This window comes from Theobroma cacao, chromosome 9 (genome assembly GCF_053813885.1).
Source record: "Theobroma cacao isolate CCN51 chromosome 9, ASM5381388v1, whole genome shotgun sequence".
In the NCBI taxonomy this organism is placed as follows: domain Eukaryota; kingdom Viridiplantae; phylum Streptophyta; class Magnoliopsida; order Malvales; family Malvaceae; genus Theobroma; species Theobroma cacao.
Window position 1 is genome coordinate 2,185,060 of NC_142647.1, and position 21,809 is coordinate 2,206,868.

General features: G+C 36.4%; 4 protein-coding genes and 1 pseudogene across 16 annotated transcripts; 3 read left to right on the forward strand and 2 right to left on the reverse strand.

Annotated features, from left to right (window-relative positions):
- The first annotated feature begins 39 nt into the window (after positions 1–39).
- On the forward strand, positions 40–1,655 carry LOC18587956 (bark storage protein A-like; annotated as a pseudogene). Its single transcript, XR_016028435.1, has 5 exons — positions 40–280; positions 411–478; positions 570–723; positions 829–1,080; positions 1,160–1,655. The product of XR_016028435.1 is annotated as a bark storage protein A-like (transcript).
- Positions 1,656–3,008: 1,353 nt separating this feature from the next.
- LOC18587958 (Major facilitator superfamily protein) lies at positions 3,009–6,187 on the reverse strand. 2 transcript variants are annotated; one of them, XM_007012042.3, is made up of 4 exons: positions 5,927–6,187; positions 5,605–5,822; positions 4,188–4,735; positions 3,009–4,058 (listed from the first exon to the last, which is right to left on the reverse strand). In XM_007012042.3, the coding sequence occupies exons 1-4, from the start codon at positions 6,027–6,029 to the stop codon at positions 3,170–3,172; spliced, it is 1,758 nt and encodes a 585-aa protein (XP_007012104.3). In that variant the 5' UTR covers positions 6,030–6,187; the 3' UTR covers positions 3,009–3,169. The 2 variants fall into 2 exon arrangements, with proteins under 2 accessions (XP_007012104.3, XP_088665529.1); XM_088809403.1 differs by lacking the exon at positions 5,605–5,822 and having other exon boundaries at positions 3,011–4,058; positions 5,927–6,182.
- A 711-nt stretch (positions 6,188–6,898) lies between these two features.
- LOC18587959 (casein kinase 1-like protein 3) lies at positions 6,899–11,178 on the forward strand. 2 transcript variants are annotated; one of them, XM_007012044.3, is made up of 15 exons: positions 6,899–7,268; positions 7,380–7,420; positions 7,778–7,847; positions 7,957–8,105; positions 8,246–8,341; positions 8,432–8,502; positions 8,697–8,758; positions 8,846–8,909; positions 9,093–9,177; positions 9,277–9,403; positions 9,636–9,718; positions 10,000–10,060; positions 10,195–10,316; positions 10,527–10,706; positions 10,813–11,178. In XM_007012044.3, the coding sequence occupies exons 1-14, from the start codon at positions 7,193–7,195 to the stop codon at positions 10,701–10,703; spliced, it is 1,284 nt and encodes a 427-aa protein (XP_007012106.3). In that variant the 5' UTR covers positions 6,899–7,192; the 3' UTR covers positions 10,704–10,706; positions 10,813–11,178. The 2 variants fall into 2 exon arrangements, with proteins under 2 accessions (XP_007012106.3, XP_017982801.2); XM_018127312.2 differs by having other exon boundaries at positions 6,900–7,268; positions 10,839–11,178.
- LOC18587960 (phosphoinositide binding protein) lies at positions 10,928–15,831 on the forward strand. Of its 10 annotated transcripts, none has more exons than XM_088810314.1 (12): positions 10,928–11,067; positions 11,238–11,321; positions 11,401–11,527; positions 11,857–13,124; positions 13,221–13,492; positions 13,672–13,737; positions 14,061–14,129; positions 14,214–14,586; positions 14,837–14,992; positions 15,101–15,150; positions 15,384–15,441; positions 15,521–15,831. In XM_088810314.1, the coding sequence occupies exons 4-12, from the start codon at positions 12,995–12,997 to the stop codon at positions 15,721–15,723; spliced, it is 1,377 nt and encodes a 458-aa protein (XP_088666440.1). In that variant the 5' UTR covers positions 10,928–11,067; positions 11,238–11,321; positions 11,401–11,527; positions 11,857–12,994; the 3' UTR covers positions 15,724–15,831. The 10 variants fall into 10 exon arrangements, with proteins under 10 accessions (XP_088666440.1, XP_088666437.1, XP_088666439.1 ...); XM_088810311.1 differs by having other exon boundaries at positions 11,238–11,287; XM_088810313.1 differs by having other exon boundaries at positions 10,934–11,067; positions 11,288–11,321.
- On the reverse strand, positions 15,739–18,800 carry LOC18587961 (putative lactoylglutathione lyase, chloroplastic). Its single transcript, XM_007012046.3, has 9 exons — positions 18,524–18,800; positions 17,746–17,938; positions 17,522–17,646; positions 17,323–17,387; positions 16,786–16,998; positions 16,615–16,662; positions 16,411–16,518; positions 16,162–16,302; positions 15,739–16,060 (listed from the first exon to the last, which is right to left on the reverse strand). Exons 1-9 carry the CDS (start codon positions 18,687–18,689, stop codon positions 16,019–16,021), a joined length of 1,101 nt encoding a protein of 366 aa, XP_007012108.1. The 5' UTR covers positions 18,690–18,800; the 3' UTR covers positions 15,739–16,018.
- Positions 18,801–21,809: the final 3,009 nt, after the last annotated feature.

Consider the following 21,809-nt stretch of genomic DNA (forward strand, 5'->3'; position numbering starts at 1 on the left):
TCCTTCTCTTAATAATTTCTCTTCTGACTTCTGAGTTCTGAGAGATTGGTAGCCATGGCCATGACCTTGAGACATGCTTTCGTTATGCTTCTTGCTCTCATGTTGGTGCTTGATGAACGCCAAGCAGATGGTGCGGTGTCGGCAGAAGTGCAAAAGCTGATCCATGAAGCCAAACTGAATGGCCCTTACGTAGGCGTGGTGATTCCAAACCTTTTCGAATTGAGCCCTCTTCTTCACAATCCTAACTTCACTTCCGCCAACTTCACTATACCTTTTTCTGGTAACTTAATTATATATCAGATTAAGGAAATCATACCCTTTGGTTACTATTTGTTAATTTTGTTTGTTGCTCATTGTTTGCCATTTTACTTAATTACGATGCTTTTTTTCTCTCTGACTCTGGATTTTAGGAAGGAGATTCCGGTTTGGAGCCATTGGAGAGAAAAGGGTCATATTAGTCATGACCGGACTGAGCTTGGTATATATATAAAGTTCAGACGAAGTGATATCCTATTGCTATCTGGTAAATACGTGTGTATGTAAATGTAATTAGGGGGTTTCATTAATAGATAAATGCAGGCATAACCACCCAGCTATTGCCGACTTTATTCAAGATCGAAGGGGTTGTCCATTATGGAATAGCTGGAAATGCCAATCCCTCCCTGAACATTGGAGATGTCACTATTCCTAAATATTGGTCACAGACCTCTTTGGTATTGGCAGGTATTGCATTGTGGTATCCAATTTGGTATGCTTCACAGTTATACTAATTAGTTGTTCATTAATAAGGGAGAATGCAGTTAAATTGTTCCGTGTGATGTAAAGCAGAGGTACGGAGATGGACCCTCAGACGAGCTAACCCTCGAATCAAATGGAGACTACACCAGGGAACTTGGGTTCCTTAAATTTGCTAATTTTACCACAAATGTGACTGCCAGCCCCTCACATGACAACCTATTGAACAATGTTTGGTATCAGCCAGAGGAAGTTTTTTTCATAGATGGAACTCCTGAACAAAGACAGCATGCCTTTTGGGTCCCTGTTGATTCCAAATACTTAAGAATTGCTAAAACTCTGGCGGTACTGTTTCTCTAGTTTCATTGTCCTAAAACAATTTTGGAGTAAAATTGTTTAAGGTATTGGTACTTTATATGAGCAGGACTTGAAATTGGAGGGTTGCCTGAACTCAACGACATGTTTGGATGAGCAACCGAGGGTGGTCACTGTCCAAAGAGGAACAAGTGGCAGCGTTTTCCTAGACAATGCTGCTTATCGCAGCTTCATTTACAGCAAGTTCAACGTAAGCCCTGTCGACATGGAGAGCGCATCGGTGGCTCTGATATGTCTGCTGCAAAGGGTACCTTTCATCATTATCAGGGCTCTCTCCGACTTGGCAGGAGGCGGCTCTGCTGAATCAAATGAGGCTGATATTTTCACTTCTCTTGCTGCAAATAATGCTGTCACGGTGGTCATAGAGTTTATTAAGCAATTGTCCGCCTAAATGAGGCTGATATAATCTTCATGCTTATAGTCTATACTTCACTGAAATTGGATATGCTTCTGCGAGTATATATAGATACTGTTTACTAAATAAATGTACAGCATGGATGTGCCTTCATTTTCAAAGAGCCTGGAAGAACCTTCATGATACCTAAAAGTATAACCCTATACTGTCTCTCTTGTCAAAGTTCATGCTGATGAAAACCTGGTTTAGATCCGGATTGGTATCACAAAATAAATAATCTATACTAGTTGTGAATGGAGATTTATAGTGATTAAGTTTGGGAAACGAAAACCGACATGCTTTTCTGTTTCGATTTTCTTGCCAACCAAACATGTTGAAAGTAAAAAATTAACAGAGTCTATGCCCTTTCACCATTGATTCTCTTGGCAAGCTGGATGATTATAAGCATGTTATAATAAAAAAAAGTTAGGTGCCCGGTCAATAGCTGATGGTGGTCCTTAATATCTTGGAGTAGCAGTGCCTGGTGCAGGGTCCCCTGCTCCATGGTGGGAGCACCCACGATGTGTTAATCTATTGGTTGCGTACAGATTTGGTTGTGCATGCTTTAACTTTTTATAATAATAACAAAGAAACAGCATGATTTCGTCCTCGATTTTGATCATAAGCAAAAATAAAAAATAATAATAAAAATAAAAATCCAGAATCGCCATAAAATATGCTAGGCAAGTTCCATCGATAAGTCAGCCAAGTATTATAATTTTTTATTTCTTAACGTGGAATATAGTCCCAGCGGCTGGAACACATTAATGGCTCTCGAAGGAACTATATCATTTCCATTGGTTTACACCTTACAGGATTATTATGAATTTCATCCTAACCTGCATCACCATATCCTCTACAAAATACCTGATACCTAGCTGGTCACTTCGACTCTCTACAAACCTTTCTACCTACCGTCTCTCTCTGTTTCTGAGAGATGGCAGCCATGAAAGTTGTTTCCATGATGCTTATTGCTCTCATATTGATGCTTAATGAACAAAAACTTATTTGATGATGAAGCTTACCCAGGCTTGGTGATCATTCCTAACTTTTACGAAATGAACCCTCTTCAACATCCAAGCTATACTTCCATTGACTTAGCCATAGATGCTGCTGGTAATTATCTATGAAAGAAAACTCTCAAGAAAACTCTCCTTTTCTCATATTAACTTAACCCTTTTTACATTTTTTTCTTGTTTTTAAAACCAGCCTACTGTCTTCTTGCTTCCTATAGATTTCTTCTCCTCCCTAGTCTCATTTTTCTCTGTTTCATTAATTACAGATGTATGTTAAAGAAAATGATTCATGTACAGTTTAATGACTGATATGACTGCAGGTTCCTTTCTATCATTATTAGGGCTCTCTCCGACTTGTCTGGTGGTGGCTCTGCCGAGTCAAATTAATAGAGCTTATACTTTCATTTCTCTTGCTGCAGATAATTCTGCTAATGTAATTGTAGAGTTTATCAAGTGAAACAAAAGTGCTTGAAAAAGATCAGATAATATATCAGTGTTGCACCATATTATCAAAATAGTTTGTTCTCTTCCTAAATCAAGAGTTTATATATTTTTCCAAAATCTTTTATTTCTGTGTATTCACTCATACAGTTAGATTTTGTTTTGACTGTGCAGATATCTAACTGGAGTGCTATAATGTTATGAGAGACTAACATTCATCTATCCTCTCATGATTTCCTCTTCTGGTTGCCTGAGACTGAACCTCGTCGTCTCCTCGACAAGGACCATAAGCCTTGCTACAAGCAAGAAAATACATGAAATTAAGAATGCTCAAGCCAAAAAGAAGCCAATAATAGTAATCATAGTGGCCCTTATTGACATTGCTTGAAACCCAACTTTCCCCTCCTCTTTTAGTAACATCATCAACTGCACTTGTTATAAAACTTGCCACCAGACTTGCAACAAACGCTCCTAATCCGAAAAGATTGGATCCGATGCTTGACATTGTTTTAGGTAACTCAGCGTAAAAGAATTCAATCTGTCCAACTCCAGCAAAAGCCTCAGCCAAGCCACTCAAGACATTATATGGTAGCAGCCATAGTGCAGACATGTGCACCATGGCTTGTGGTTCATCTGAAAGTCCTTCTTGAATTGCAATTTCCCGTCTAATATACTCTACAATTGCTAATGCTACCATGGATGCACAAGAGCATAGAATTCCAATCCCCATTCTTTGTTTCAAACCAAGACGAACTGGTTTTCCTTTCATTTTCGATGCTAGAGGGAGTGCTATCCTATCATAGAAAGCAATCCATGCTATCAGAGAGATCATCAAAAACATGCTGAAGGAACCTGCTGGAATTTCAAATTTTAGAGTAATATGTCGGTCCATGGTGCCTGCTTGAATTACTGTAAAAGAACTTTGAGTAAGAGCCACAGAAATCATGATTCCAGTAGAGAAGAGTGGTATTACTCTGATTAATGCTTTAAGCTCTTCTACTTGATCTACTGTACAAAGACTCCATGGGTTTGAAGCGGTTCCATCCGAGGTTAAATCCTGTTGAGGATTTTTTATCAGGCAAGCTTTATTCAGAAACCTGGACAGATTACAAAAATTTACTCATCAGAAGGATGATTAAGCTAAAGTTAGCAGATTAGCAAGGCAATATATATATTTCTACCAGCTTCACAACCTTGCAATGATGAACAGGCAATTCTGGTAATACCTTAGTTTTTCACTTGGCATGTGAAGCCTTGATCCCTTTCTGAGACAGTACACCTCATCTGTGGCTTGGGATGGTAAGTTAATGTGTCTATTTCTGAAAGAGGCGACTAGAACTTGAGCAAAACCAGTGAACAAGCTTGTCCTGGCTTTCAACTTGACGTAGAGAGAAGATGCCAAGTAGAAGGAAAGAGCTGAAATGAACATTAGCATGACAGGAACGCCGAAACCCATTTTCCACCCCAGGTTATCTTGAATATAAACGATGCCGGTTACTGCAATGAGAGCTGAAAATGAGACTGAAGCATAGTACCAACTGAAGAAGCTCTGTAAGGTTTCTGCATTTTCCGGATTGATTCCCTTGTTCAACTGATCTGCACCAAAGACCAAGGAAGACGATCTTATGCCACCAGTTCCAATAGACATTAGGCCTAAGGAAAAATATAAAAATAGAAGTTGAGGTGCCGTGGGGGATTCGCATATGCTGCTAAATTGGTCACAATAAGGTCTTGCTTGCGGAAACATGGCTGTTAACCATAAGAGAACCATCCCCTGTAACATAAAAAATTAATCAGGTAAACTAACCAATGAGAAAAAAAAATAGAGATTCCTTTTGAGAATGGTGGCATATCTCTACATAAAAACTTCAAAATTTTTATCAGGAACTCCCGGACAGAGCACTCCCCATGCAGTGTTTAACATGTTACTCTGGATAGTATTGTACAGAATTCAACATATCATATACTCAATTTCTCCAATGTTTACTTCAATGGAGCAACCTACTCGGGCATAAACAAGCCACCAGATATAAACAATTATCACAGATGGAAAATCTTGCTGCAATATCAGCGGTTGACTAATTCGGGAAACAGCCAATTATTGTTGGTTCCATCAGGAAATGCCAAGCTAGTTCCCTTGGTTCCTTTTTATTTTATCTGACTCGATTGAAGACGCTAGTAGATTTAAGCCCTTTGTTTCCAGTCACACCATTCTTGGTCTTACCTTTTGTCGTTGGCTAAATTTTATAATTTATTTGTTTTCTCACTCCCATTTAACAAATGCTGCAAACTTAGCAGAAAAAAGAAATGGTAGGAAAATGGGATTAGGAAGAAACTCAGATTTGGATTTATTAAAAAATCAATGAGCTTCCTATAAAGTTTTACTTTCCGTCTCATTCAAAGAAGGTGAAAGCAAACACTTGCGTTGGACAAACGCAGGCAGGGTCTCGCTCAATGAATATAGTTATTTTCAATACCCCCACGTAGAAATGCCATGAAAGAGACATCCTAAAGATTAGGCTCCCCCCACCAATAACGTAAACCAACAACAACACAAAGTGACAAGTCACAACATTGTCCACTGACTTAAACCTAACAAAATGGAAGCATATATCAAGACGGCAGGAAGTTAAACAGGATTACCAGAAAACTAAGAATGGACCCTAATCCGATCATCCGGTACTTTCCCACATAAGAATCGGCAACAAAAGCACCAAGGATCGGGGTGAAGTTGTTGGCAGCTGTCCAGATGAAGATCACCTTGGCCGCTCTAGCAGTTTCCATACCATATTCTCTCGTCAGATACAGTATCATGTTCGGCGATAACCCCAAAGTCGCCACCCTTTCAAAGGCCTCGTTTGCTAATCAAAAGAAATTGCATGAAATGTGTATGGAAAAGTGAAAAGAATCATCGATCATGCATGCACTGGAAAAAGAAATGGGAAAGTTTTCGGGGCGTACGTACCTAAGATGAAAGGCAAGGTTCTGAATCCACCCTTCGAGAGAGAGGGTGTGATCAGGAGGGGTTCATTGATCGTCTTCTTTTCATCTGAAGGAGTTGTTTCCATTGGGATTTTCTTCGGTTTCGTTGACAAAGGAGTTGCTGCACTACTCAGAACAATGAGAATTAAAATGAAAGATGAGTGCTGCTCCTATTGATGGTCTCAATATTGAATCTAGGCCTCCTGCAACGTGACTGATTTTCTAGTTATAAAAACAAGAGGGGTTTCATCAATCATGCCGACGTGGATGGCGAGCTTATTGTATTTATATTAGTGTAAGTGTGTATATAGATTTTAATAATATTTTTTTGAAAAATAATTCAAATAAGATTATTTAATTATACAAAAATATATGCATTTGATAGTTAGAAAAGAGGGAAGAAAAGATATATAAATACTCGAGTAACAAAATATAAAAAAAATTAAATTATTTAAAAAATTTTAAATAAAATTTTATTTTTTATTATATTTAATTAAATTTTTACATTTTTATTTTGATTTAAGTAAATTTTTATAATTAATAATTAAATAATTATTATTAATCAAAATATCATTTATCATCATTTTATATAATATGATATGCTACATGCTAATATGATATGATAACATGATCATATATTATTTTTTATTTTTTCATATCAATATTGTATCATCGTCATGTAAATATAAAATAATAAATTTTATTTTAAATAATGATAATTAATTAATTTTTGATTAACCATTAAATAAGAGATTTTTCAAAAATTAGATCAACATTTTATTACCATCCGTGAACCATTGTTCTCCCTTCTAAGGCCTTCTAACGGGGTAAGATGTAATAAATACTCAAATTTGAGGAAAAAAGTGTAATAATCTAATTTATTTGACAACCCCATTACTTCTCTAAATTTCAAAATTCTACCCTATTGGTCAAAATGTAATTATCTCCCTGTGATTCTTTAAAATTTCAGAACGCTCCCCAATCCTTTTTCCCGTTCCCGACTTCCTTTCCCTCTCGTCATCTCCGTTCAATTCTTCTAAATTCAACAAAATCCCGAAAACGCCCTTCGCAAAAAGTCACCGTTTTCCCTCATTCACCTCATTCCCTCGATCCCTAAAAATCTCCCTTTTCTTCATCAATTTCTCAATCGCGAGCCCTAATTTTCTCTCTCTTTCCCGAATCCAACCACAAATCGACTGATCCTCGGGAAAGTGAGAGAAACAGGGAGAGGAAGAAATCCGGCTGATATATGGAGAGGATCGTCGGAGAGAAGTACAAGCTAGGTCGCAAAATCGGAAGCGGATCGTTTGGCGAAATCTTTCTCGGTATTTTTATTCTTTTTAGCTGTAGTTCTTCTTTTATTATGCTAATTCAGCTCGAATTGATCAGATTCTAACATAGGCTTTTTCTTTGGTTTTGTTTTTGCTTTGTTTCAGCTACTCATATTGACACAGGTGAAACTGTCGCGGTAAAGATTGTAAGTCTTCACTCTACAAGTGAATTTATGAGCAAGTTCTTTTTTTTTCGTTTATTTATTTGAATTTGTAACATAAAAAGAAAATTTAGCTGAAATATTAAGCTGGTGAGGTGGATACTGAATTCTGTAACACAAAATTTAGCTGATTTTGTAATATTTAAAATTTTGCCTAATTTTTGCATAGTGACACAGAAATTAGTCAATATTTTTGTCAAGTTGTGAAATTGATTATGCAGCTTGATTTTATACTTGAAAATAACTTTTCAGTTTCATCATTTTGATGAAATATCTATTATTTGAAGAGAGTAAAATCTACTTGATATAAATTAGTAAATTTTATTTTTGGGTTGGTGGCAGGAAAACAGGCAGACAAAACATCCACAATTGCTATATGAAGCCAAGCTATATAATATTCTTCAAGGAGGAAGTAAGTACAAGTTTTTGGTAGTTTTATGTTGGGAATGCAGATTTTTGTATAAATGTTCTTTTAGTTATGTTAATACTATTCATATTTACTCAAATTTCTTCCATTTTAGGTGGTATTGCACATATGAAGTGGTGTGGAGTAAATGGGGAAGATAATGTGCTTGTTCTTGACTTGCTGGGACCAAGTCTGGAAGACTTGTTTGTCTATTGCGGGAGAAAATTTTCATTAAAAACAGTCTTAATGTTGGCTGATCAAATGGTAATCAGATAAAGATTTTGCAAAGAAGAGTTGTTCATATTTTCTAGTCTTATATAACAATAGGCTAGTTGCTTTCAATTTGCTGTTAGTATTTACATGCTATTCCATTTGAATGTTTTTTTTCCTTTGATGAGGTGTAGATTACAAGAATAGAATTTATGCATGCTAAGGGGTTTCTGCATAGAGACATCAAACCGGATAATTTCCTCATGGGTCTCGGCAGGAAAGCGAATCAGGTATATTTCTTCAATGTTTGATTTGCACAGATAATCCTTCTCTTATTTTCTGTTCTGCTTTATTTTGTATTGCTGTTTTGTCCTCATCAGGTCTACATCATTGACTTTGGTCTTGCCAAAAGATATCGTGATCCCACCACAAATCGTCATATTCCTTACAGGTAAGGATTAAATTACCATGTTCTTTCTCAATATCTGGTTGGCTTTCCTTTTTAACGTGATTATCAATCAAAATTACTTGATGAGGCCCCATTTTTGTTTCCATTTTAATTTATATTTTTCTTAATTCATTTTAATTTCTATTTTTTCTCTTTTCCCTGGTTAAGTTGTGATTTTCCCTTGATGACTCTTACAGGGAGAATAAAAATTTAACAGGGACTGCACGGTATGCAAGTTGTAATACTCATCTTGGAATTGGTAAGAGTTTTTACGTTCTTTTTTTTTACTATTCTAATACAAGGCAGACTTCTGAAGTTGTCTTTATTCTCTCTTTAATCTCCACAGAGCAAAGCCGTCGAGATGATTTAGAATCGCTTGGCTATGTTCTTTTGTATTTCTTGAGAGGAAGGTATGCCCTAATTTACTGTCATTCATCTTCTGCGACTCAAACTATGTAAGGGTTTGTAGTTGGACGTGGTTTTGCTGTAATCTGTACCTTATTCATCTTAATAGCTTCATTTATTTAGATGTTCTGCTGCACTGTGATTCTGAATGTACCTATCTAACTGATTTTGTTAATTTCTGCATTTAGCCTGCCTTGGCAGGGACTAAAAGCTGCTACAAAGAAGCAGAAGTATGATAAAATATGTGAGAAGAAGTTATCAACACCCATAGAGGTATTTCCTTTATAGATATCTCCCTACCCACAAAAGACAAATGATTTTAGCATCAGTAGTTGTTCAATACTTACATATAATTTGTTTTGTGTTCAAAAGGTCTTGTGCAAGTCACACCCTGTGGAGTTTGCATCATACTTTCATTATTGCCACTCTTTGACATTTGATCAAAGGCCTGATTATGGATTCTTGAAGCGCTTGTTTCAAGATTTGTTTGCTCGAGAAGGTAATGAACTACTTAAGTTCACTATATTCCTCATGCTTTCTCCAATAAATTGCATGTTTGGGTAGGTATGTTCACAACTAATAATATTTCATTGATCTAGACTTTTCAAACCAGCTACCTTTTGTTTTGAAGTCCTGTCTGGCATTTATTGCAAATCATGTCTCTGTCCGGACAATATCAAACTGATATTTGTGTTTGCTGGTTTTCAACTCCCTTATATTCTATGCGGCAGGATATGAGTTTGATTACATATTTGACTGGACCATTCTAAAGTACCAGCAGACACAAAGGACAAAGACACGTCTTCAATCATCTGTTAGTATTTTCTGAATTCCTTTTTATTACAATATTTTTTCCCTTTGATTGGTGATTTAAAAGACTTGCATTTGATGAATTGTTTGTGGCACAAGTATTTCACAAAGCTTTTCAACCAAAAATGTATCAGGAGTGATTTGTTTAGAGATGCAATGGCTCAGTGATAGAGGCTGCTTCAAATTCTAATTTTTTTTTTAATGTTACTTCAAATTCTAATTGGTTCTCTTACTCCATCTTGTATGATTATACAGTTTATACTCTTTTCTTTTGATTTTTTTCAGGATTTGCAGCCTTTTTCTGGAACAAGTAACAGTCAAGCAATGCCTATGGATAAGCTTAAAGGTAAGTGCTTCAAGCGTTTAGTGATATTTTTTAATAATAATTTTTCCATTTGGTAGCTCATGGTTGTTTATGCCTCATGTAGGAAATTGTCTTTTGTGAAGCACATCGTGCCTTAACTCATTTTTGAATTTCAGGAATTAAGGATGCTTCTTATTCAGGTGAAGCTATGGAGCAGAGAGGACCACGTAACCTTGGTCGTCCAGACGTTCGTATGCAGTTTAGACCTTCAGTTGGTCAAAATATGAGTGAGAAACATGTACGTTACCTAATGAATCATGCTATATCTTGGTTCATTTGTACTTGTAATCTGCCAGTTTAAAGAAAATGAAATGTATTGAAATTAATGTGGCATGCTTTAAAGTGGCTCTGTTCCATACCATTTCTGTTTACTAGTTTTAGTATAATGTAGCTTCATCCCCGTAGTCAGTCAATTTAAAATAACTGCTGTGGGATATGGCTATTGCAGATGGGGGGCAGTTCAGTAATGCTACCCACTTCAGTTGCTCTGCCTGGTTCCTTGAAAAAAAATCTGCCAAAAGCAGAGGGGCCAACTGAAGCTGCAAATAATGGCCGTGGGGCCAACAAGACTGGTGCTTCAAGCAGCTGGATGCCATCATTTCACAGAATATCTTCAGCTAAGTGATTGGTATAGAAATACATCTTTCAAAACTATCTCATTATTAGTTATTTTGCATATATTCTCACTTTCTAAGGAGTCAATGCATAGACTTATATGTATCAGTTAACCTCAGGTTGTGATTTCGGCTTTGGATTTTAGGGAACCATAATTGGTGTTGCAAGTGTCATGAAGTTTGGACATTGGATAGCTCAAGATCTTTGCTGAGAGATGGCAGATTGTGTTATCTGCTTTCAACAAGGTGGTCATGAGGGGGCAAATGTGTGGGATTGTGCTGGGATCTGGTCCATCAAAGCCTGGTTTTTTCTGCATGCATAGATGGGGAGAATGGTTAAGCCAGTTTCATGTTTAATTGTTCGATGAATGATGTGTAAAGTGTTTTCTCCATTCTTCTGTTAATAGATGATAAGGTTTCATTTGTGTGATACGGTTGTTTTGACCTTGTATCTCATTTAATTCAGATGCATTTGCTTTCTTTTCTCATTGCTTCATAATTTGGATCAGAGCCCTTGATGTTTACCTGGATCAATTTGAATCTAGGTACCTGCGTTCACCAGAGTCTGAAAAAGTACTGTAATCTATTGTTTCAGGTACTGGACTATCTTGTTAGTTTTTGGAGATTCTGTAAGTTGTCATTATTTTATAACTATATGTTTTGGAATTTTATTTGCTTGACTTTATACAATTGTCTCTCATTTGCCAGTGGTGGATATGAGAAGAGTTTAATTGATCAATAGCAGTCACTGCTAATATTGAAGTGATATGAAGATAGTTTTGTAATTATCCATTTGGGGTATGGATCTGGGAGGTTTATACCTTAGAGAATTGAGGTAATTATACCGCTTTAATTTGTTCTTTCTAATCAAAGTATTGCAGCACCTTTCCAGTCATTAATTTTGTTCTGATTGAACTTTGAAACCCTCTTATTGTTTATTGATTTTTACGGGCTCTATTGATTCCTTGGTATGACATATGGAGCTTAAATGCGATGGAGAACCATAAACGTTTTCAGGTAGAATAGGGTGTCATCAATGAGACTGTTTTCCAGTTTCTTACCTATATTTTTTTTATGCTCATGTCATTTTGCCCGTGTATGAACCATTGTAACTTTGTTTTAACATTTGCATCTATCAGTAATTGTTTTATTGCGTTGTTACAGGTCAAAGGGGAAAGAGCCATGCTGAGGGCCATGGCACATATTATAAGATGGAAACTTAAGCAGTCAAGGTGTCCTGAGTATTAGGTAGCATGCTTGCGTTGAATTCCACCAAAGGTACTGTGGAAGTTCAACAATGTTTTCCCCAAATCAAGAAGTCCACAAGTTTGAACCTGAGTTCTACCCTACCCTTTGTTGGATATTTTTCATCCATTAAAAACTAGACGTAGATAAAATCAGTATTTGTCGTCTGATTTCGGTGCCTGGATGCGCTGTATTTCCCAGCAAAAGCATCGTTGACTTGGCTCCATTTTATTACTATTTCCAAGTCATGAAGGCATTTGAAGGTTTTTGTTTGGCGACACTCTTTGGTAAATGACCAGATGGTAGTCCATAGACATTATAAATTGGATTATGAGACCACACTCAAATACCATACTCCATTACCATATTGAGCAGGATAATTTTCAGCTCATTTTGGTCCAAACTGTATATTCCAAACTATGCAAAAGAAACAAGGTCTGTCAGGTCAGTATTCAATATTCCAGGAGTAATATAACTTTCTGTTCCAAAATGTTTCCCACTGAGTACAAAAACAGTAAAATCACAACCCTAACTGGGAAACACCGTTTGCCTTTGACAGAATTTAGTACAAAGTAAAAGAAAAACTTTTCCAGAAACCTATCAGATATCAACATTTTTTTAGAGTAGAGAGAGAAAAAGTCGGTGCAATAGAAAAAAAAAAGGAACGGAGAAACTGTAAGTGCTCAGGTACGGCCCTGTTGAGCCTAGGTGCGTGTTGGGGCCCCTGTTTTTTGCTTTGCAGTTGCTTCTAGACATCTGTTCAATGGCAAGCTTCGGGTACACCTTGTACTCCAAAGGGTGTATTGGGCGTGCGAGAGGGCCCTGGCCACTAGCTTCAGTCACTGATAATGGTGACAAAAGAGAACTCAGGTCATTATGACTACGCCGCTCACCCTTTATATCCTTTGTTCTTTATAAATTATTATGTAAAGCTGGAAAACGGGGGAAGTTGAGGACAAAGTTGAACTGCGTTTCATGGGAGCCTTTCCGGTACAATAGAATATATCCCGTGCACTTTATTTTTTTCTCTCCTTTAGTTCTTCCCAATAAAGAAACCATGCAGCTTAGATTCACTTCCCATGTTAAATGTCAAACTGTTTCTTTCTCTTCCTTGGCTTGTTCTTGCTGTGTTTGCTGGAATCGAAGTCTCAGCTTGAGTGAAAGTGGAGAAGCAGACAAGTTTAAAAGTAAGGCTTTTACTATTTTGAGCTTGGTTGCCATCAATACCAGACCACTAACTTGGCTCTTTTGAATGGTTGTTTACTTACTTGTTATGGCGTTAGTGAGCTCATGCAGTATAAAGAGCTCGTCACAGAGGCTGGAAAATATAGATGAGAATGGTCCTGCAAGGTGGTTACCACTGTCCTGCCCCCCGCCTGAAACTCCTACAGAGTCCATGGAGTTTCTTGCCAGATCATGGAGCCTCTCGGCTATGGAACTCTCCACAGCTCTTGCGAAGACGCATGTAGCTTCCGACGGTCTTGATCAGAAGCCATCTGTTTCTTCTGTTGGAAATGAAACGCATGATGCAAGTTCTACTGCTTCAAGGGAACCTGTAAGATCCCTTCTTTAATTCAACCTGTTGTAGACGACTTCTTACATAGTTTTTGGTTTCAATACGAGAACCAGGAGCTTAAATGTTCTCGGGATCAGCTCAAATAAAGACTTAGCTATATATGTAGAAAGCGATAATTAGTATGAAAAATTTCATGTTTGTTTGGTTGTTCTGTACAGCTAGTTCAGCAGTTACCTAGTGGCGGTAGCCCTCCAATATCACCAAGGGAGAGTGAAGATTTTAAGGTACCTCGGTTCCTGTTCTCTTTATGTGGCCTCGCATTGGTGGATGCTAATGATAATGTTCATCTAAAAGATATAGACGCAAGCTGATAATGCCCTTCAAGCCCTTATTATTAGTTTGCCAGATTCTGCTGCAACAGTTAGCATGCCCTGGCTCCTGTCCTGCAGCAATTGATAGAATATTATACTGTTCACCAGATTGTAGTCGTGTGTAACAATATTATATTGTTGAGGATTGTCAGGAATATGCAAAGCGGGGGAAAAATAATCTATCTGATTCTCCTACAACCACTTACACTAACTTCTAACATTTGTTTAATGTGCAGGAATTAGTTTTACTTCGTCAAGCACTGCATCCAGAATTTCTCTCTAATCAACAACTGCTTAAATATGGGGTATGTGTCTCCTAATTCAACCTCATCATAATCATTAATTTACTCAACAGAATCATCATACTTAACCTTATCACCAATTTGAAGATATACAAGAGCATAGTAAGAGGGCGAACAATGGGGAGATGGTTGAAGGATCAGAAAGAAAGGAAGAAGCAGGAAATCAGAACCCACAACGCACAACTGCATGCAGCCGTATCAGTTGCTGGAGTTGCAGCTGCCGTTGCGGCACTTGCAGCCTCAAGTGCAATGTTGCCGGAAATGGCAACTACCTGTCAGAAGACATCTTCTAAAGTAACAACTGCTATTGCGTCTGCAGCGGCTCTTGTTGCGTCGCACTGCATTGAGATTGCAGAGGACATGGGAGCTGATCATGACCAAATTTTAACGGTAGTCAACTCTGCAATTAATGCAAGAACAAATGGAGATATCATGACACTAACAGCTGGAGCAGCTACAGGTTGTTCAATCGCATCTAAATTCCATCATCTAGCCAGAAAATATATATGGTACCATTCACGTTTTGACTTTACTGTTTCCATGGCTGCAAGACAGCCATAATTGAATTAGAGACCAACAAGCGAAGGGGTTAATAGCTGAAACATGATAATGGAATGAATTATCAGTAAACTTCATGAACGTATCATTAATAGTTCAATATTCAAATGATTTCAGAGGTCTGTCAACTTTAATTTTACAAATTCATGCAGCCTTGCGAGGAGCTGCCACACTAAGGGCAAGGCTGCAAAAGACTACAACAATTGCTCTAGGAGAGGAAAAGGGTGAACGAGGCATCGAATCTAACATCTCATATGCATTGAACTTTGTTGCTACAGGAGGGGAACTACTCAAGCGCACAAGAAAAGGTACATTTTCACAAGTCTCATTAGTCAGAAATATCAAATCTTCGGTCTTCAGTTGTGGTAACAATATTACTTTGCACTCATCACTATATTTATTTATGTTGATGACAGGAGCTCTGCACTGGAAGCAAGTTTCTTTCTACATAAACTCTAACTGGCAGGTATAAAGCAGGAGAAAAGAAATCCTAGTTACCATATTACAGGCTTGTAAGAATTAAGACCATTTCGAATTTGATTATATGGATTTTTGATCCTCAAAATGTAAAAGCTTACAAGTTTAGCTACATAGGCACAAGGTGGTAATTTTTTTTTCTTTTCAATGCATACTTTTACCTTGATCTGTTAGAAAAGATCACTGTGAGTAATTATTTCAAAATTGTCAAAAAAAAAATAGGTGGTGGCTAAATTGAAAAGCAAGCATATGGCAGGCACATACACTAAAAAGAAGAAGAGTAAGCTAAGCCTCATACTCAAATAAATCAATTTCCTTATTTCTCGTGCCTGCGTTAACAGTCTGTGTTGTGCTTCCAGGTGTGATCTCAGGAGTCCATAGTGACATCCCAGCATGGCCTAGAAGGGAGAGGGAAGACAATGGTGAGCAGAGAGCTTATTTTGGGATTAAAACTGCTGACAGAATAATAGAATTTGAATGCAGAAGTAAAGGTGACAAACAGATGTGGACAGATGGGATCCAGCATATGTTGAATTGTTGTAACAACTTAGCATATTTCTGAGGGAAACTAAATGGATTTGATGGGAAAAGTAGATTGTCATTTCTGTAAAGCAATTACGTTGACATGTATATATCTGATTCCCCAGGCACTGGGTTTAATTTCCAATAATAGCAACTTCTACGCTACCATACAAAAGAAGGGGAAAAAAAATATACAAGATGGGATTGAGCTTCTCCTTCAAGGTTTTTGTTTGAGAAAGAAAAAGCTTGGCAGATGGCAGCACCTAATGATCAAAATTGTTATGAACCTCTCACTGGATTCAATCAATATGGGTATCAGCCGTCATTATATTTGGTCATTCTAGCTCCTTGAGGAAATCAATGTTATCAACAAAGACCTGTAAGGAAATCAATTCATTGGGATTAAAACAACTATAAAATCACATGAAATAGAACCCACAAAGACATACATCGTCTGCTAAAGCATTGTCAGCCATACCGATTTCCAGCCATCTGGATCCAGGCAAGCAGTAATCTTAGTGTTAATGCCTGGCAAGGGCCCAGGCTCACGGGTAATCTTTCCTCCACATAGCTTAATTGCTTCTGCAGTCTTATAAACATCATCCGTGCCTATTGCAATCTGGTAAGATACGAAACTTCAGTCTACATATGACATAGAATAAGCCTAACGTGGGTTCAAACTGGAACACTAAAAAACAATGCAGGAAAAAAAAAAAAGAGAGTTTACCTGTGCATAACCGTTTCCTTTATCGTATTCTGTGACCCCATAGTTGTACGTCAGTTCCAGCACAGCATTTTTATCTTCAGGACCATAGCCCATCATGGCTATTGTATACTGAAATTTATGCACAAATATTCGCATAAATGTGAAAATGACCAGATAAGATCACATATTCAGATATTTTGGTGGTGGGAAAGGGGGTATCTTTACCTTATACTCAGGATTATCTTTTTTACGAAGAAGCTCCATGCCAAAAGCCTACAAATCCAGGAACAAAGATTGGGATATAAGCATTTTATAGTGCTATGAGCTATAAAAGTAATTAAAACTGGTAATCCTAAAAAAAAAAAAGGTTCCTTTACACTGTAAAAAGCCACTCACCTTCTTATAGAAATTAATAGAGCGATCAAGATCACCAACTCGAAGCATTACTTGACAAAGTGGCTCAGGTGTAGGCCCCCTCTCTAAAAGTTCAAACTTATAACCGTCTGGATCTTCGATAAAAGCAATTATTGTATACCCACCTTTGACAGGGCCAGGTTCCCTGGTAACGTTGCCCCGCTTTGCTTTTATTAGATCTACTGTCTTGGCAACCTACAAACAATTAGAATACAAAAGTTTTAAGTACATCAATTTGCATGAATGAAACTATTTTTATGGAAAAGGCAGAGCTGAAATGAAATGGATGACTCCAAACTGACATGACTAAAATTATGCATGGCCCTCTTTCCTATATCAGTTCTTTGGTGAGAGGCAACAGCTTCAGATATAGTCAAATGATAGAGAACATGTTGGATTAATAAGCAGTATGGGCTATACAAACAGATGCATGCTCATCAAAACAGCAACTACATTTCTTTCTTTCATAGTTTTCACTAATTGCAGCTACAAGAAGATCAGGTTGATGAAAGAACTTACATCCTCTACTGCAATACCAAAATGACCAAATCCATTTCCAATGTCATATTTGTCAACTCCATAATCTGAAGAAATAAAATACAAAAGTATATTAGAGACCAACCTTTTTAACATGTGAAATTATGAATTTCTCATCAGTAGTTAAACGTGACATAGACATATAAGCATTCAAACATGCTGAAATGAGCTAATGGCTCACTATAAGTAAGTTCAACAACAAAATGAGAATCTTCAGGCCCATATCCAAGAAAAGCATTTGAATATTTCTCCTCTGGTATGTCACGTTTTCTTAACAGCTTCATTCCTAAGCATTCGGTATAAAACCTGCAGTTTGACAAATTAAGTAGTCATCTGAATATATCCTGAATCACCAAAGAGTATATGTGTCAATTATTCACTGTGCCAGTCTATGAGAAAGCATACTTTATAGTCTTCGCCAAATCACCAACACGGTAAACAACATGAAGCATTCTTCTTTTGTCATTTTGAACCCAATTTAATGCATCTTGCTCCTTAACAGCAGTAGCCATATTTCCAGATGTACTCTCAATTGAGTTTCCTTCTGCTCTTAATAACTTAGCAGCTTTTGAACCAAACAACTGTGACTGAGGGATAGCTGAACAAGCATCAAAATTCCATTAGCATTGGTGAAATAATCCGTTTTGCATAAATATGCCTAACAAGTGTTTAAAGAATTAACAGCCTATTCTTAAATCAATGAACCAAACATCAAATCCATAGCACCAAATGCCAAACTGGATTTTGGCATTTTGTCAAGTGAAAAAACCATGATGTGACATCCCACTGAACACAAAGAGCTTACATATACAAGCAAAATTTATATCGCTGGAAACATTGTTAAAGAAAGTTAAAAAAAAAAAATAGCCTCACACTCTACTTAAAATTATACGTATCAGTCTGCAGCAGATTGAATAACAACCTTGACACCCCCAAAGGTTCACTAAGAAAGCAAGTGAAAAAAAATTAAATGGTATATTCTTGAGCTCAATGAACTGCATTAAAAATTTGAATGACTCAATCTAAGCTACCACATTGTAGGAATATAAATAAGTTCTGCTTCTCTTGTCTTTTCCTTGGCTTTCGCAACAAAATTCTATCCCAAAACATAAATGAACATGTGAAACAGTTAAAGAAAAAAAAGAAATGGGTTTTTCCTTATTAAGGATTTTAGAGCTTTTACCAGTGCCAAGTTGGAAGAGAGCGAGTCTTCGAGAAGGACCGTGATTGTAACAGTTACGAATATAACAAACAGAAGAATATGTAACAGAGTTTGATGGGAAAGAAGGCCTCTTCCTTGAGAAACTCAGGGAGGAAGCGGATGCAATTGGCAATGTTCCCATCAGCATTTCCTCTACCTTGTGTTTGTTCCCAGTATCTTATTCTTATTCCGACTGTCCGACACAATCCAGAGCTTTGTTTGGTCATAAACTTCTCTGGCTTGCTGTTCTGTTTTTGGCCTTTCCAACAGATTACAGATAAATTGAAAGTATTTAAACAACGGGCTTGGCCTAGACGGCCAGTAATGTCAAGGCAAGGCCGTGGGCTTTCAAGGAGTAGACGGCCTTGGATCTTAGTTTGCTGGGCCTTGGCCAAGGGTTAATGTTGAAAATGTTCGGACCTGACATTGATTTGTTATTTACTAAGGACAAAATAAAATATAGCAAAAGAAAACAAAGTTAGAGAATAAAGAGAGTATTTTATCATGACCAAAGGACATAGAACCATGATCATTTCTTTAGGCCTTTCTAAGTTGATATAATCATCATATTGAAGATAGTTTATTGATGTGAGACGAGGTCTTTTCATTGCTAGCAAAAGAAAACAAATTAGAATAGCTTTTTCTTTTACATTTTTCTCTTGTGTTCACATTGAAAAGCACCGAAATCAGTGATGGAGTTAAAATTTCATGTTTAGGGTCGAAAAAGAAATGAGTTGGTCGTAGAATATTGAGGTAGTATGATTTGATGAATAATTTTATTGTTATAGGTTTTATTTTAGTTTTTAAATTTATTAAAATTAATTATTAATTAATTACTGTAAGATATCTCATAAAAAAATATTATAGAGTAAAATTATAAAATTCTAAAAAATAAAAATATATTATAAAATTTTAAAATTTTTAAAAAGATGAGAGTCCTAGTAACCCTCCTTACCTCCGCCAATGACGAGAAGGATTCCAAGTATTTCCAAATTGAAACACACCACATGTTTTTCCAAGAAAGGGTTTGTTTCATTCATCTGCTGCCATATGCAGCTTGATTATAGTGAAGTGGGCTTGCCTACTTCTTTGGATAAATACAAATCTCATTTACTAAAAAAAAAAAACGTATAAACCATCAAATTAGAAGCATGTGATGAACCAAAGTTTGCCTTAAATTTCTGTTGGTTTCCCCCTTCAATATGTGCTATAGAATTATGATGAGTTTAGGTTGCACATGCCTTGATTCCAAAACCAGAGCTTCAGTTTCACAAAATTCCAAGATTGCTTTTAAAGATATACTATGAATTGACATTTCACAATTAAAAAAAAAATTGACAAATAGTTAACCTCACACTACTATCGGTAACAAGTTCAAAAAATTAACGAATTTAACACATTTCTCGAGCTGCTAATAATTTAAACAAACACAAAATATGATTTTGGTAATTAGTTAACTTAGTGTTTATTTACAGTTGATTTCTTGTTTTCCTTGTTCTTATGGATGATGCCCTGTAAGAGCAATCTCTATATTAATTAAGGGGGGTTTTGAGTTTTACGTTCATAATGCTGCAATGAGTTTATAGTCTGATAATTTTGATAGTAAACTTGAATGGACATTAGAGTAATTTGTTTTTCAATCATTTATAAATTTATTTCTTAAAAAAAAAAAAACTTATTGTTAGTTTAAATGAATATTTTTGTTTTATTTTAACATGCTCTTATTATGTACTGTTATCTTCATCAGGAAGTGATTTTTACCCTTTTTTTCAAAGAAAAAACGTCATTAATTAGTCATTAATATCCTTTGGAAATGCCTTTGGACTTTTTTTTTTTGGCTAGAAAGTTACCTAGGACTTTAAATATACTAAAACTTTATCATATTTAACAACACATGCACTTATACATAGGGTTTGGTCAATGAATGCTTTTATCATTCAATAAAATAGAGGGTGTGATTTGGTGTCCAACTGGACAGCCTTTTTCTTCAAACGTGTGATAACAATTATTCAGCCTTTCTTTAATCAGCTTTTAATCAACATCAATGGCGCTGGCTCCTATCTGCTCATCACGCATCAACGCACGACTTCGTTGACATGCACAAGAGAACAAACAACTGTATATTTGATGCTGCAACTTTTTATAATTTCAGTAACAATTACAATTAACCAATAACTCAAGTTAAATATAGTCATATTAATCTTGAGTATTGCTATGTTTATAAGTAAGTAATTTGTGATCATCAAGAGAGAAATTTTGCTCAAAATTATAAGAGATCAAGGCCCCAATGGAATGCATCCTCTTTGGATCCAATAAACCATTGTTTTTTTTTTTTAATAAACAAACCTTTACTTTTGAGTAGTTTATACATAGATATATTGAACAATAGTAACCCATTTTTTGCCAGTTTTTTCGTATTGGTATACATTGAATACTATTTTCTTTCATGTTTTAATAATTGACATAGCTCTGGCCCGGTGGAGTCATGATGAACAAAATGACAAAGCAGTGACCAACTTTTGCAGTAATCATACACCCATAGGCCCATTTTTTATTGGACAACAAACATGTCATTGCCAGAGGTCAATGTTGGCTTGTACCAAGTATATTTTATTCTAAATTTTCATGAAAATCAAGGATGAGTTTAAGCTTTAAAAGATCATTTAGGAGGCTTATGATTGGACCAAGACTTTGATGTATTCTCAAATTAATGGCATTGGTAGTGATGATGCCAATTGATGTGGGATAACTTGGTCCTATGATGATATTCAGCGGGTGTTGAGGAAGAAGAAGCGTGGGTTATTGCATATTTTATTGATGGGAAAATGATCATGATGCCGGTAGTTTAAATATGCTTTTCATATTTTGTCTTGGTTAAGTATTGAGGCTTTGCTTTTAATCACAAGTCAACTAGGTGAGCTTCCGGTACCTTAGCCACCTTTATCTTGACAAGAGAAAAAATAGAGGGAAAGTGGGGGGACTTGGTGTTGATGAAGAGGATATGGTCAGTGAAAGGAATTAAAGCTTCCAATGGATTCAATCTTTCACTGTTGGGACCTCAAATGTAGACTCAAAGACAGTAAAAAAAAAAAATGATGGAAAGATAAGGTGAAGAAGACTGCACCAAACTCTTCACTAACTCGACATATTCATTTCAAAACGACACAGATTGAGCGATGGAAAATCATAGTGGATGGCAAACTCGGAAAAGCTCAGCTTTTTCTTCTGGCGGTGGAATGTGGAAAAGTGATGCCTATGATTGAAACCC